We start from the raw sequence: 16770 nt of genomic DNA on the forward strand, positions 1-16770 counted from the left end.
CAGCATTCAGGAGGCTGAGACCGGAAGATGTGGTTTTCCGACAGTCTCAGCTACTTAGTGAGGCCCTCCGCAAATTAGTAAGACTCTGTTTCAAAATAAAGAATAAAAAACAGGGCAGGGGGTGTAGCTTAGAGGTCGAATGCCCGTGGGTTCCATCACCAGACCCGAAAAAAATTTTTTTTTCTGGAGTATAGTAAAAGAAGCATCTTTTCGTTATTTTTGTAGTGCTCAGGGTGGAGCCCAGGGATACTTTACCACAAAGCCACATCCCCAGTCTTTGTATGCATGTTTGTATGTATGTATGTATGTATGTATGTATGTATATTTTTTCAGTTGTGGAAATTGAACCCCAGAGCATTCTACTTCTAAGCTATACCCCCAACCCTTTTTTTTTTTTTTTTTTTTGCGGTACTGGGCATGGAACCCAGGGGCATTCTACCTCTGAGCTACACCCCCAGCCCTATTTTTTATTCTTTCCTTCTTTCTTTTATATCTTTACTTTTTTTTTGGGGGGGGTGGTGGTACTAGGGTTCCTGGAAGGCCTTCTACCTCTGGGCTACACTCCCAGACCTATTTTTACATTTTTATTTGGAAACAGGGTCTCCTAAGCCAGCGCGTGCGGCTGGCTTCGAACCTGCGCGATCCTCCTGTCTCTGCCTCCCAAGCGCGGGGATTACAAGCGTGCGCCACCACGCCCGGCCTTTATTCTTTATTTTGAAACAGGGTCTCAGTGAGTTGCAGAGCCTAAGTAGCTGAGGCTGTCTGCCAACCCAGACCATCCTGTCTCAGCCTCCCAAATGCTGGGATTACAAGTGTGCGCCACCACACTTGGCTTCCCCAACCCTATTTTTAATCTTTATTTTAAAACAGGGTCTAAGTTGTGGAGGGCCTAAGTAGTTGAGGCTGGCTTCCCACCTGCGATCCTCCTGTCTTATGCTCCCATGTACTGGGATTACAATATGCCACCACACCCAGCTCTATTTCTTATTCTCTGTGCTGCACCTCTGGCCCTGTTTTTTATTCTTTATTTTAAAACAGGATCTTACAAAGTTGTGGAGGGCCTAAGTAGCTGGGGCTGGCCTGGAACCTGCAATTCTCCTGTGCCAGCCTCCCAAGTATAAGTGTGTGCCACCATGTCCAGCTCAGTCTTTGTATTTTTTTTTTTTTTTTTTTTGTGGTACTGGGGGTGGAACCCAGGGGCTTTTCTACCTCCGGGCTATACTCCCAGACCTATTTTATATTTTATTTGGAAACAGGGTCTCACTGAGTTGCTGAGAGCCTCACTAAGTAGCTGAGGCTGGCTTCGAACCTGTGCGATCCTCCTGTCTCAGCCTCCCAAGCGCGGGGATTACAAGCGTGCGCCACCACACTCGGCATTGTCTTTGTATTTATTTATTTTTTTTGTGGGCCTGGGGATGGAACACGGGGGCACTCGACCTCTGAGCTATACCTCCTATTTTTCTTTATTTTGAAACCCAGCTCTCACTGAGTTGCAAAGGGCCTCACTAAGTAGGTGAGGCTGTCCAGGAACCGCGATCCTCTGGTCTCAGCCTCCCAAATGCTGGGATTACAAGCATGCGCCTCCACACCTGGCTGTCTTTGTATTTTAAGACAGGATCCTGTTAAACTGCCCAGGATGGCCCTGAACTTGCAGTCCTAAGGCGTAGCTAGATTCATATGCATATAACAATATACCCAGCCAAATTTACATACCTAAGATTCAAAGGAATAATTCTGTTCTTCAGCTGCCCATGGTGGAGCATGCTTGTTATCCCAGCATTCTCCGGAGGTTGAGACCAGAGGATTGTGTCTGGATCGCGCTTCGCGGATAGCCTCAGCTACTTAGTGAGGCCGTTTGCAACTCAGTTTTAAAATAAAGAATAGCCGGGCGTGGTGGCGCACACTTGTAATCCCAGCATTCGGGAGGCTGAGACCTGGAGGATCGCGGTTCGGGGACAGCCTCAGCTACTTAGTGAGGCCCTCTGCAACTCAGTGAGACCTGGTTTCAAAATAAATAATAAAAAATAGGGCAGGGGGTGTAGCTCGGGGGTCAAATGCCCCTGGGTTCCATCCCCAGACCCGCAAAAAAAAAAAAAATAAAAAAAAAAAGAATAAAAATAGGGCAGGGGGTATAGCTCAGAAGTCAAATGCCCCTGGGTTCCATCCCCCAGACCCACAAAATAACAACAAAAATAATTCTCTTCTTGTCAAGAATTCAATTATCCATGCCAATTAAGGTATACATTTATCCAGGCATGGTGGCACACAATTGTAATCCCAGTATTTGGGAGGCTGAGACTGGAGGATTGCAGTTCCTGGATAGCCCCAGCTACTTAGTGAGGCCCTTTGCAATTCAGTGGGACCCTGTTTCAAAATAAAGACAAAAAATAGGGCAGGGGGTGTAGCTCCAAGGTCGAATGCAAATCCCCAGACTGGGAGGGGGAGTAGAATAAAAAAAATAGGGCAGGGGTGTAGCTCTAAGATCGAAAGCCCCTGAGTTCCATCCCCAGTACAAAAAAAAAAAAAAGTTTAAAAATAAAAATAAAATAGGAGCTGGGCATGGTGGTGCATGCTTGTAATCCCAGCATTCGGGAGGCTAAGAAGACCAGAGGATGGCAGTTCATGGACAGCCTCAGCTACTTAGCGAGTCCCTCTGCAACTTAGTGAGACACTGTTTCAAAATAAAAAATAAAAAATAGGACAGGGGGTGTAGCTTGGAGGTTAAATGTCCCTCGGTTCCATTCCCCGACCCGCAAAAAATAAAATAAAATAAGGTTGATGGTGTAGCTCAGAGATAGGTCCCTGGGTTCCATCCCCAGTACCACAAAAATAAAAAGTGGACTAGAAGCTGGGCGTGGTGGCGCACACTTGTAATCCCCGTGCTTGGGAGGCAGAGACAGGAGGATTGCACAGGTTCAAAGCCAGCCTCGTTGACTTGAGACCCTGTTTCCAAATAAAATATAAAATAGGTCTGGGAGTGTAGCCCGGAGGTAGAAGGGTTCCATCCCCAGTACCCGCAAAAAGGCTGGGGGTGTAGTTTGGAGGTAGAAAGCTCCTTGTTTCCATGCCCAGTACAGAAAAAAAAACTGATGTAAACTGTAGGCTGATTTCTTGACATTTCTTTCTTTATCCTACTCTTTTTAAAAGGTTTATAACTACTTTTGCTGGGAGTGCTAAGAATTAAAACAAGACTTATTCTAAGCTACAGTCCCACCCTTAATTTTTAATTATTTATTTATTTTGCGGATCTGGGGGTGGAACCCAGGGGCATTTGACCTCCAAGCTACACCCCCTGCCGTTTTTATTCTTTATTTAGAAACAGGGTCTGAGTTGCAAAGGGCCTCACTAGGTAGCTGAGGCTGTCTGCAAACCAAAACCAAGTGTGCGCCACCACGCCCGGCTCTTAATTTTTTTTTTTGGTGGTACTAGGTATGGAATCCTTCTACCTCCGGGCTACACTACTAGACCTATTTTATATTTTATTTGGAAACAGGGTCTCTTAAGCCAGCGAGGCAGGCTTCGAACCTGTGCAATCCTCCTGTCTCAGCCTCCCAAGCGCGGGGATTACAAACGTGCACCACCACGCCAGGCCCAGCTCTTAATTTTTTAAAAACAGGCTCTAAGTTGCTGAGAGTGACTTGCTAAGTGAGCAAATTGTTAAGCCTGGCCAAGAACTCAATGTCCTGCGGTCTCAGCCTCCCAAATTACAGATTACAGATTGCAGTCATGTCTTCACACCTGGCATGACTACTTTGAAAGGTTGTTTTTTTGGTGGTAGTGGGGATTCAACGCAGGGGCATCTACCTCCGAAGTATATTCCTAGCCCTACTTTTTATTCTTTATTTTGAAAGGGGATTTAAGTTGCAGAGCACCTCACTACATAGCTGAGGATATCTGTGAATCTGCGATCCTCCAGTCTCGGATCCCAACTACTGGGATTACAAGCATGTGCCATCATACCTGGCTTTATTTATTTATTTATTTATTTTTACAGGTCTGGGGATGGAACCAAGGGATATTCTACCTCCGAGCTCCACCTCCAACCCCATTATTTATTTTGCGGTACTGGGGATGTCCTATTTTTAACTCTATTTTTTTTTTTCTTTTTTGGTGGTGCTGGGAGTGGAACCCAGAGGCTTTCTACCTCTGGGCTATACTCCCAGACCTATTTTCTTTTTCTTTCTTTTTTTTTTTTTGTGGGTTTGGGGATGGAACCCAGGGGCATTCGACCTCCGAGCTACACCCCCTGCCCTATTTTTTATTCTTTATTTTGAAACCGGGTCTCACTGAGTTGCGGAAGGCCTCACGAAGTAGCTGAGGCTGTGCATGAACCGTGATCCTCCGGTCTCAGCCTCCCGAATGCTGGGATTACAAGTGTGTGCCACCACGCCCGGCTTCCTAGACCTATTTTCTATTTTATTTGGAAACAGGGTCTCACTAAGTTGCTGAGAGCCTCACTAAGTAGCTGAGGCTGGCTTCAAACTCGTGCGATCCTCCTGTCTCAGCCTCCCAAGCACGGGGATTACAAGCGCGCGCCACCACACCCGGCTTTTTTATTCTATTTTGAAACAGGATCTCACTAAATTGCGGAGGGCCTAAGTACCCAAGGCTGCCTGCGAACCGCGATCCTTCGGTCTCAGCCTCCTGTACGCTGGGATTACAAGTGTGTGCCACCACGCCCGGCTGCTTTCTCTATTTTATGTTCTTCATTTTAAGACAGAGTCTAAGTTGTAGAGGGTCTAAGAAGCTAAAGTTGGCCACAAACCTGTGATCCTCCTGTCTCAGCCTCCCAAGTACTGGGATTACAAGTTTGAGCCACCATGCCCAGTTTATATTTTTATTCGAAAACAGGGTCTCACACTATTTGTTGAAGCTGCCCTCAGAACCTGGAATTCTCCCATTTTAGCCTTCCAAGTATGAAGTACAAGCATGCCACACGACGACCATGCCTGGTCAGGACATAGTGGCTGCATACTTGTAATCCCGGTACTAGGGAGTCTAAAACAGAACCACAAGATCCTGGCCAGCCATAGCTGGACTTGAGGATATGTAACTCAGTGGTAAAATGTCCCAGGGTTCAACCCCAGTACTGCCAAAAATGAATAAAACAAGGCTGGGGATGTAGCTCAGAGGTAGAATGCCACGCGTTCAATCACTAGTAACACACACAAGCGCGCACACAGTGGCAAGGTACACCTAAAATTACTGTGTACTGGCCTCGAACATTTAGCCTAAATACAGGGATTACAGGTGACCAGCTAAGGATTACACTCTTTTTGTGTGTGGTAATTGTGTTGGAACCAAAGGTCTATCTCTGAGCTTTATCACTGCCTTCGTATTTTGAAACAATATAGGTTGCTCAGAATTTTGCTGAAACTCACCCTTCCCAAATTATGGGATTACAGGCATGTACCACCACGCCCAACTGGGTTATATTGCTAAAGAATATAATCACAGTACCTGCAGCAGTATTTTTGTTTGTGCCATTCTAGAGATAATTTTTTGTTACCCTTAGACACTAACCAGAGTTAGACAAGTGTTCACTTATTCAAAATATAGCTAGCCAGGTGTGTTGGCTCAAGTTTGTTATCCCAGCATCTAAAAGGCTGAGACAGGGCAGGGTATGGTGGTACATGTCCCCGCGCTTGGGAGGCGAAGACAGGAGGATCTAGTTGGTTCGAAGCCCCTTGCTGGCTTAAGAGACCCTGTTTCCAAATAAAAAAATATAGGTCTGGGAGTGTAGCCCGGGGGTAGAAAGGCTTCCAGGAACCCAGGAAACAACAAAAAATAAAAAAATAAAAAGTAAAGGCTGAGACAGGAGGATCACGGTTCGAGGACAGCCTCAGCTACTTATGTCCTTTGCTACCCAGTGAGACCCTGTTTTAAAAAAAAAAAAAATTGGGGGCTAAGAGTATAGCTCAGAGGTAGAATGCTCCTGGATTCCATTCCCAGCACTGCAAAAACCAACTCCCCCCCCAAAAAAAATATATATATATAGCTAAAGTCAGCCAGTTCTGGTGCACCTGTAATCTCAGTACTTAGAAAAATGGGTCGAGGATCCAAGTTCAAGGCCATCCTCAAGACACTTAGCAAGAACTTGTTTAAGCCGGGCATGCGCACGCTTGTAATCCCCGCGCTTGGGAGGCAGAGACAGGAGGATCGCGCAGGTTTGAAGCCAGCCGCGGGCGCTGGCTTAGGAGACCCTGTTTCCAAATAAGAATGTAAAAATAGGTCTGGGAGTGTAGCCCGGAGGTAGAAGGGCTTCCAGGAACCCCAGTACCACCAAAAAAAAAAAAAAAGAAAAAAAAAAAAAGAAAAAAAAAAGAACTTGTTTAAAATTAAACTATCAAAAGCCAGGTGTGCTGGCACTTAATCCCAGCATTTGAGACAGGAGGATTGCAGTTCACAGACAGCCTCAGGTACTTAGTGAGACCTTTTCAAAAATAAGAAAAAAAAAAAAAAAAAAAAAAAAAAAAACAGGGCTGAGGTGTAGCTTAGAGGTAGAATGCTCCTTGGTTCAATCCCCAGCACCAAAAATATAAGTAAAAAGAATAAAAAACAGGGTTTGAGATGAGCATTGTGGCACATGCTTGTAATCCCAGCATTTGGGAGGCTGAGACAGGATTGCGGTTGACAGCCTCAGCTTCTTGGTGAGTCCTTTCAAGCTAAAGAATAAAAAACGGGTGAGGTGTAGCTTGGAGGTAGAATGCCGCTGGGTTCCATTCCCAGTATTGCATAAAAAAAGGGTGGGGGGACTAAGGGTGTAGCTGGAGGTAGAATACTCTTGGGGTTCAGACTCAGTACTGCAAAAAAAAAAAAAAAAAAAAAAAAAAAAACCCAAAACAAAAAAAACCCGCCTGATGTGGTGGGGCACCCTTATAATCCCAATACTTGAAAGGCTGAGATAGGATCCCAGGTTCGGAGCCAGCCTCAGTCACTTAGCCAGGCTCTCAGCAACTTAGGGAGACCCGGTTTCCAAATAAATAAAACTGGGCAGGGAGGTATAATGCTCCTGGGGCGTGATGCCTTGTAATCCCAGCACTTGCCTTCGGAGGCTGACAGATGAGGATCTCAGGTTTGTGCCAGCTTAAGCTACTTAGCGATACCCTGTTTAAAATCAAAGAATGAAGCTGGGGATGGTGGCATAGGCTTGTAATCCGAGCATTTCAGAGGCTGAGACCGGAGGATTGTAGTTTGCAGCCAGCCTCAGCTACTTAGTGAGGCCTTGTTTCAAAATAAAGAATAAGAAATAGGGCAGGGGGTGTAGCTCAGAGGTCGAATGCTCCTGGATTCCATCCCCAGACAGGGGGGAAAAAAAAATAAATAAAAGAAAGAAAGAAAGAATGAACGACCAGGCATGGTGGCACCCGCCCATTGGTGGCCAACTTCAGCTACCTAATGAGGCCTTCCACAACTTAGGTCCTGTTCCTAAATAAAGGGGAAAACAAAACAAAACAAAACAAAAAAACCGGGAGCAGGACATGGTGGTGCACGCTTGTAATCCAAATACTTGGGAGACAGGAGGATCACGCAGGTTAAAGCCAGCTTTAGCTACTAAGTGAGGCCCTGGGAATGTAAGCCAGAGTCTCTACCTCTAGCCCCTGTGTTCTATCCCTAGTACCCCTCAAAAAAAAAAAAAAAAAAAAAAAAAAAAAAAAAAAAAAAAAAAGCTGGGGGTGTGGCGTGGAAGCAGGATGCTCCTGGGTTCCATTCTAAGTACCATAAAATAAATGAATAAATAAATAGAGAATAAAAACCACAAAATAAATGAATAAATAAAATAGAGAATAAAAAATAAAAAATAGGGCGGGGGTGTAGCGCAGAGGTGGAATGCCCTTGGGTTCAATTCCTAGCACTGCAAAAAGATTAAAAATAAACTTACTTTAATACATAAACACAAGTAAGTACTTTCATTAACACAGGAATAATTTTGAGCCAATAAAGAAAAAAATAAATGTAAACCAAGTTTATTTTGTTTTTTTAAGTAGTGTTCTTAAAGCACTACAGCTTGGTAAACAATGTAAATTAGTATAAGTCATCTCAAAAGCCAGAGTTCTGTTTTGTTTTTGAATGAGTTGTTAAAAAGATGCAGCCTATTCTAACAGGATAAATATTTTAACCATTTCACTTTGAGTTAATGAAGGCTCACAAATGAGCAACACTCCTCATTGAGGAAAACAAAAAGCTGTTGTCGACAAGCGACAGCACACACACACAAAACAAAAGAACTGTGTAAAAATAACTAACTGTGTCCCCATACTTTTTGAAGTCGCTTTACAATGGGATGATATGCACATGATCTTGCTGCAAACTTGCCATACAGACTTGTAATACATGGAGTCTAGACAGACGATTCAGTCCAAGAGGTGCTAACTTCAGACAACGCAGCACTATAATCCTTTTAACAACGCAATTTGTTTTACTCATTACCTTTTCTTCTAGACTGAAACAGGCTAGAAAGAAAATGCTCCCTAATTAAAATTGGTATAGTTTACAAGAAAAACTGTATAATTTTGCATTAGAATTTACAAGTATATTTTCAAATCAAATTTGTCTCTTCCCCCAGCCCTGCCACAAAATGGGCATGAAGTAAAATTTTTTAAAAAATGCCTTAATTTTCAACTTCATGCAAACTAAATAAAGATGACCAAAACAAAAGCTTAAACAATGGAAGGATATTTCACAGAAAATTTCTTATACAAAAAACACATAAGAAAAAGGGCCACTAGGTGACATTTTAATTTACAAATTGGCATCATTTTGGTCAACAAATATCCAGATGCTATTTTTGTCTGCTAATATAAGAGTTGCAGAAAGAAACCCAGCATGTCTTCAGATTTTAATCACACATTTCTTCTGGAATTTCATGTGGATTAAGGATGCCAGGGACAGACATCTGAAGTTTATGTTTCTCTTCCTGAGCCTGTCGAAGGGCAGTTTCTCTTTCTTCCAAAAAGAGATCAGATGTGTCTTCACCTGCAAACTCCTGTCAAAATAGTTGAAATGTCAATATAATAAACCTCCATATAGTGTTTATTAAACGTAAACCTTTTGTCTTTTGTTTTGGGTACTGGGGATTGGACGGGGCATTCTATACAACCAGACTTGTGATCCTCCTGTCTCAGCATCTCAAGTATTGAGATGAATAGGATGAATCACCATGCCTGGTTCTTTTTTTTTTTTTTTTGGTGGTACTGGGGTTCCTGGAGGCCCTTCTACTGCTGGGCTACACTCCCAGACCTATTTTTACATTTTTATTTGGAAACAGGGTCTCCTAAGCCAGCATGCGCGGCTGGCTTCGAACCTGTGCGATCGTCCTGTCTCCGCCTCCCAAGCGTGCGCCACCATGCCCGGCTTATGCCTAGTTCTTAATAAGTCTTTTAAAACAAATCACTAGGCAGGTGTGGTATTACATGCTTATAAACCCAGTACTTAGGAAGCTGAAACAGGAGGATCACAGGTTCACGGCCAGCCTCACCTACTTAGTAAGACCCTGTTTCAAATTAAGCGATAAAATATGGCTGGGTGTGAAGCTTGGAGGAAGAATGGTCCCGGGTCCAATCCACAGTACCTCAAAATAAATAAATAAAAAGGGCTGGATGACCTTGAGTTCCATCCCCAGTATCAAAAAATATAAAGAATAAATAAGCCAGGCGTGGTGGAACACGCTTGTAATCCCAGCATTCAGGAGGCTGAGACCTGGAGGATCGTGGTTCATGAACAGCCTCAGCTACTTAGTTAGTGAGGCCCTCTGCAACTCAATGAGACCCAGTTTCAAAATAAAGAATAAAAAAAAAAAAAAAAAAAGGGCAGGGGGTGTAGCTCGGAGGTCAAACGCCGCTGGGTTCTATCCCGACCCGCCAAAAGAAAAAAAAAAAAAAATCCAGATAAATAATTACCATTTAGAGGAAAAAGATAAAATTATTCATCAACTGTTTTTTTTTTTTTTTTTTTGGGTGGAACTAGGGATGGAACGCAGGGGCCCTCTACCTCTGGGCTATACACCCAGACCTATTTTATATTTTTTTTGTTTGGAAACATGGTCTCTTAAGCCAGTGGAGACTGGCTTTGAACCTGCGTGATCCTCTTGTCTCAGCTCCCAAGCGCGTGTCACCACGCCTGGGAGACAACTAGAGATTTCACCAGGGATGTTGTAACTTAGTCACTTTCTCATTAATGAACTTTTTGTAGCACCAGGGATGGAATTTAGGAGCATTCTACCTCTGAACTACATGTCCACCCTATTTACATTCTTTATTTGGAAACAAGGTCTCACTAAGTTGCTGAGAGCCTCACTAGATTGCTGAGGATGGGCTTGAACCTATCTATGATCCTCCTGTCTCAGCCTCCCAAGTATTAAGTGCACACCATCACATCCAGCTCATTTTATTTTGAAGTTGCTAGGGCTGACCTCAAACCTGCAATCCTCATGATTTTCTCCGAAGTAATGGAATTTGGTTTTAAATGTGCATATGTATCTTCTCAGGGTAGAAACCAAGGAAGCTATACCTCTGAGCTATACTTTCAGCCCTATTTTATTTTTATTTGGAAAGGGATCTTGTTAAATTGTGGAGAACCTCTAAGTTGCTGAGGCTGGCTGCGAACCTGCAATCCTCCTGTCTCAGCCTCCCAGGCCAGCAGCACCACACCTGCCTTACAGTATACTGATAGAATACTGCACAGCTGAATTAAAATCCAGCTTACCCCCGAGCTATACCCCCAACCTGTCCACTCTCTCTCTTTTTTTTGTGGGTTTGGGGATGGAACCCAGGGGCATTTGACCTCTGAACTACACCCCCTGCCCTATTTTTTATTGTTTATTTTGAAACTGGGTCTCAGTTGCAGAGGCCCTCACTAAGTAGCCGAGGCTGTCCTCGAACTGCGATCCGCCGGTCTCAGCCTCCCAAATGCTGGGATTACAAACTGTGTGCCACCACACCCAGCTCCCCCAGCCCTATTTATACTCTTTTACATTTAACGGTACTGGGAATTAAACCTGGGGCATGCTATCTTTGAACTACACTCCCAGCCCTATTATTTACTGTTTATTTTGAAATAGGATTCTGCTGGGTTGCAAAGGGCCCAAGTTCTCACCATGCAGAGGTTTAATTCATTTTGAAACAGGGTCTAATTAAAACCCAAAATTGTTGAGGAAAAAGAGCAGTTTAAAGAGAAGGGATGGTTTGAACCAGAATAGAAAATATTCTATCATATTATTATATAAGAACATAAACGTAAACTGGGTGTGGTGGTGCACACTTATAATCTCAGAATTCGAGAGGCTGAGACTGAAGGATCGCGGTTCGCGGACAGCCTCTGTAACTTAGTGAGACCCTGTTTCAAAATAAAGGGGAGAAAAAAAAAAGAAGAAAAAAAAAAAAGAAACACATAAAAGTACATAAAATATAAAAATTTTTAAGAAGAAAATAGGTCTGGGAGTATAGCCCGAAGGGGGGGGAAAAAAAAAAAAGAACATTCATATAATAAAGCCAGGTGTGGTGGCACTTGGGAGGCTGATATAAAAGGATTGCAGATTCACTGCCAACCCCCACAACTTAGTGACACCCTGTTTCAAAAGTAAAAGAACAAAAAATAGGTCTGGACATGTTTCTTGGAGGTAGAATGCTGGTAGGTTCAATTCTCAGGACCACAAAAAATAAACACAAAACAAATAAAAAACAGAGCTGTAGTTGTAACTCAAATGTCCCTGAGTTCAGTGCCAGTACCACAAAAAAGAAGTAACAGGCATCTGCTAACTTTCAAAGTTCCCTTAGTAACAAAATGAGAAGTTTCTGCTGGGCTTGATGGCACACCCTTGTAATCCCAGTAATTTAGGAGGCGGAGACAAGAGGATTTCGGTTCATGGACAGCTTTAGCTAACTAGTGAGTGAGGTCCTTTGCAACTCAGTGAGACCCTGTTTCAAAATAAAAAATAGGGCTGGGGTGTACCTGGAAGTAGAAAAAAGAAAGACAGAAAGAAAGAAAGGCTGGGGGATAGCTTGGAGGTAGAATGATCTGGGTTTCTACTTTCAAGTAAAAAAAAGGAAGGAACGACTGATTTCCAAACACTCAAAAACTATCCACTCCATCCAATTCCTTCCTGAACTAGTCTTTTATTCTTTTAACAGTCCCCAACCCAAACCACCCCCACCTTTTAAATTTGGTATGATACTGGGGACTGAACCTAGAGGCATTCAACCTCTGGAATACATCAACCCTCAGCCCTATTTTTTATTTTGAAACAGATCTCCCTAGGCTAAGAGTTTCACCACTTACTTAAACTATCCTTGAACCTATGATCCACCTTTCTTGGCCTCTTAAGTACTGAGATTACAGGTATGCACCACCATGCCCAGTGGTCCTAGACTCTTGATTAGTAAGACTATACATTATTATTATTATTATTATTATTATTATTATTATTATTATTGGCACTGGGGTTCCTGGAAGCCCTTCTACCTCCGGGCTACACTCCCAGACCTATTATTTTTATATTTTTATTTGGAAACAGGATCTCTGAAGCCAGCGTGGCTGGCTTTGAACCTGCGGGATCCTCCTGTTTCTGTCTCCCAAGCACGGGGATTATTTTAAAACCACATTTGTTTTATATTATTGGACGGGCATGGTGGTGCATGCCTGTAATCTCAGTACTTGGGAAGCTGAAACAGTATGATTGCAGGTCTGCACCAGCTTTGAAATAAAAAATTAGGGCTGGGGTGTAGCTCAGAGGTAGAATACCCCTGGTCACAATCCCCAGTACTGCAAAACAGAAAAACTCCAAAAATACAAAAATAAATGATTACACGTAGCCTTGATAGTACTGTTACTGGAAATAAACACTTACCTTTATTTGAACTAAGAAATCCCTTAAATGTTCTTTAAAAGCAGGAATATCCTGATTTAAGCTGAAAAGCCCAGTGACAAAGAGCTTGACTTGAGCACTAAAAGTTGGGGTGAAAAACAAACAATCATTTAACAAACCATAACACTTATAAGTTCAAAGTTAAAATAATAATCCTCAACATATCTACAAAAATGCTAACTTTAAAATTTTAAGAAAGTATTATAAAAAATCATTTACTCTTGTAGATGAGGGAATGCAGACTTTAGGAGATTAGCCACATATTCCTGAATGAACATTTGGTTGTTAACTGGATTCCCAGGATTTAGTGGTGTACTTATTTTTCCTTCTTCAACCAAATTAAACATATATGCAAGAATTGACGCATGCATTGTTAAACCTGTTAATGAGAGAAGTATTATTAAATCTGAGATGAATTTAACAAGTGGGAATACTTAACATTTCAATAGGTTTAAATTCTTACCAGCAGTATGTGAAGTATCTGTCACAACAGAAAAGATATGTTGAAGAATATCACAAAAATAAGTTTGATAGAAACTCTGAGCTGCAGCTTCTTCTTGTGCAACATTTTGCAAGAGTGTAAAAAGTATTTGTAAGCCTAAGAAACACAGAAATCCATATAAAAATATCACACACTGGTAATACCCATGATAGTATGTTAGCTCTTCTAATTCAAGGCCTGTTTTCCACATCTATCTATCTATCTATCTATCTATCTATCTATCTATCTATCTATCTATCTTACTTTTGTGGTACTGGGGGCTAGAACTCAGGCATTCTACTTCTGAGTTACACCCCCAGCCTAATTTTTTATTATTCTATACTTTGAAACAGGGTCTTGCTGAGTTGCAAAGTGACTCACTAAGTAGCTGAGGCTGTTGGAGAACCGTGATCCTCTGGTCTCAGCCTCAGGGAATGCTGAGATTATAAGCATGCGCTTCCACTCTTTTTCTGATGACAATTATTGAGTTAATTTTGAGCCAGGTGTGGTGGATCATGCCTGCAATCCCAGCACTTGAGGGGATCAGAAAGGAGGATTGCAAGTTCAGGACCAACCTCAGCAACACAGTAATACTCTCAGCAACCTACTGAGCCTCTACTTGGGGGAAAAAAAAATGCCCAGCCAGGTGTGGTGGTGCACTGTTGAAAGACAGGAGGATCAGTCTCATTAGAGGGGCCCTCTGCAACTTTAGTGCGATGATGTTTCTAATAAACAATTACAACAGTAGGGTGTGGACAGGCTCAGCTTACTAAGTGAGGCCCTGTTTCAAAATAAAAAATAAAATAGGGCTGGAGGTGTAGCTCAGAGGTAGAATGCCTCTGGATTCCACCCCTAGTAACAAACAAACAAACAAACAAACAAACAAACAAACAAACAAACAAACAGACAGACAGACAGAATTAGAGCCTGGCATAGTGGTGCATGCTTAAAATCCCAGCACTTGGGAGACTGAAAAAGGAGGATTGCACAGGTTCAAAGCCAGCCTCAGCTACTAGTGAGGCCCTTTGCAACTCAGTGAGACCCTGTTGCAAAATACAGAATAAAAGCCGGGCGTGGTGGCACACGCTTGTAATCCCAGCATTCGGGAGGCTGAGACCTGGAGGATCGCAGTTCGCGGACAGCCTCAGCTACTTAGTGAGGCCCTCTGCAACTCAGTGAGACCCGGTTTCAAAATAATGCATAAAAAATAGGGCAGGGGGTGTAGCTTGGAGGTCAAATGCCCCTGGGTTCCATCCCCAGTATGATACAGGAAAAGAAAAACAAATAAACAGCTCTCCTGTGGTGGTGGATACATTTGTAATTCCAGTAGTTGGGAGGCTAAGACAATAGCAGGTTACTGGTCAGCCTCAGTAACTTAGTAAGATCCTGGTTCAAAATAAATAAAAGACAGGGCTGGAAGTATAGCTCAGTAGTAGGATGCCCTTGAGTTCCATCCACAGTGCGCGCACGCACACACACACTTGGCCCTTAGTGCTATAGAGGAAAAGCATATAGGAAAAAAGGGGAAAAAGTTGCTGGTAAAGACATGGCACTAAGATTCTTAAAGTGATGTTCTCTCTACCTTAATTTAGGGCCTTCTTGGTCTAGCTCCATTTTGCCTAGGGACTAAGAAACTAATTTTTACTTATCCATATATTCAATCAATCAGGTTTAAAACAAAACTATGTCAAATGAAGTGATAACAACATATTTACAATTACTTTTATGTGTCTGTATATGTGCTCTTATTGGAGAGACTGTGTTCTAAGGCCCACAATGGAAGCATCAAACTGGAGACAAGCCAGGCGTGGTGGCGCACGCTTGTTATCCCAGCATTTGGGAGGCTGAGACTGGAGGATTAAGGTTCGCGGACAGCCTCAGCAACTTAGTGAGGCCCCCTACAACTCAGTGAGACCGTTTCAAAATAAAGAATAAAAAATCGGGCAGGAGGTTTAGCTCAGAGGTCAAATGCCTCTGGGTTCCATCCCCAGACCTGCAAAGAAAACAAACAAACAAACAAACAAACTGGAGACAATGGTGAACTCCATATACTCTATGTTCTTTTTTTTACATTATCTATGGAAGTTTAATTCATTAAGTGCCTACAGTAAAAGATTAACAATCATAAAAATTAACATAATGATTGCTCTTATACTTTGGGGCAAGTAAAGTAAGAGTTAATTGAACAATTATAGTAATATATGTAATATAGAGTCAGTTCATTTGACAAGAGTCAGCTACGAAATAATGACAGGTAGGCTATACTGCATGTATAATGCTGAATGACCAGAAAATTAATCAAATCCTTGTCAGAATAATAATGCATGTAATTCCAGTATTTGCAAGGCCAAAATAGAAGGATCCTGAGATAGGAGGATCATAGGTTTGTGGTCAGCCTGAGCTACTTTGTGAGCCCCTCCCTAACTTAGTGAGACCCTGTTAAAAAATAAAAAATAGGGTTGGGGATGTTGCCAGAAGGTAGAATGTCCCTAGGTAAATCCCCAGTACCACATACACACACAAAAAGGGTGGGCCATACTGTATAGATTTTGATAAACAGTTAAAGGACATCTTTTCTATGGATTTACCTGTATCTGCGACATTCCTCATAGTATGTTTGAAAGCCCAAATAATAGAATCCAAAACGAGTTTAAACTGTGCAGGTGGAATAGCTAGGAATGCTGGGAAACAATGAGAATTGACCGCCTGAAGTAGTAAGAAAAAGTTTGTCCTGTGTTCAGGATACTCTTCAAAGTCCTAAAAATAAGCAGTGGGAACAAATAGCGTTTCAATGCATTTATGAGAAATCAGAGGCAAAAAGCAAGCTTTACTACAGTGTAATTGTTTGGAGTTACTAATGGATCCAGGGGCGAGTAGCTGTAACTGAATGCTCCTGGGTTCCATTCCAAGTTCTGAGATCAAAAACCAATAACCACATACCTTATTTATCATATTCAATGTGCATTCAAAAACAGCATCAAATATTTGAGGTATTTCAGCTGTTATATGACCCCCTAACTTATTGACAATAATGGCCATGGTACTAAGCACTTCTGGTTCTCTAGCAGCTGGGACATTTCTCTGGTAATCAATGAGAACAGCATCCAACAAAGGAGGAACAAAGTTTTCAGCTACCTGTTGAGAAAAAAAATTAAAGTTTTAATCTAGGTACTTAATATTGTAGACAGCCAGTACATTCCCATCTATTAAAATTTATGTTGAGCTGGGCCTGGTGGCGCACGCTTCTAATCCCAGCATTTGGGAGGCGGAGACAAGAGGATCAGAGGTGGCAGACAGCCTCAGCTACTTAGTGAGGCCCTTTGCAACTAAGTGAGACCCGGTTTCAAAATAAAGAATAAAAAACAGGGCTGGGGGTGTAGTTCAGAGGCAGGATGGCCCTGGGTTCCATCTCTAGCAGCAAACAACA

At 42.5% G+C, this 16770-nt stretch overlaps 1 protein-coding gene across 2 annotated transcripts in view; it reads right to left on the reverse strand.

Moving 5' to 3' along the window:
• Positions 1–8839: 8839 nt before the first annotated feature.
• The window catches only part of XPO1 (exportin 1), a gene marked incomplete at both ends in the record, with an annotated part of 73662 nt that continues 65731 nt past the window's right edge, over positions 8840–16770 (reverse strand). For both annotated transcript variants that reach the window (XM_080711497.1, XM_080711496.1), the window contains 6 exons: positions 8840–8986; positions 12845–12941; positions 13082–13241; positions 13326–13460; positions 15932–16100; positions 16284–16478. In XM_080711497.1, the coding sequence (XP_080567623.1) occupies positions 8840–8986; positions 12845–12941; positions 13082–13241; positions 13326–13460; positions 15932–16100; positions 16284–16478 (903 nt within the window). The remainder of the gene's footprint in view (positions 8987–12844; positions 12942–13081; positions 13242–13325; positions 13461–15931; positions 16101–16283; positions 16479–16770) is intronic.

Source organism: Muscardinus avellanarius, assembly GCF_963383645.1.
Source record: "Muscardinus avellanarius genome assembly, chromosome: 15".
Classification (NCBI taxonomy): Eukaryota; Metazoa; Chordata; class Mammalia; order Rodentia; family Gliridae; genus Muscardinus; species Muscardinus avellanarius.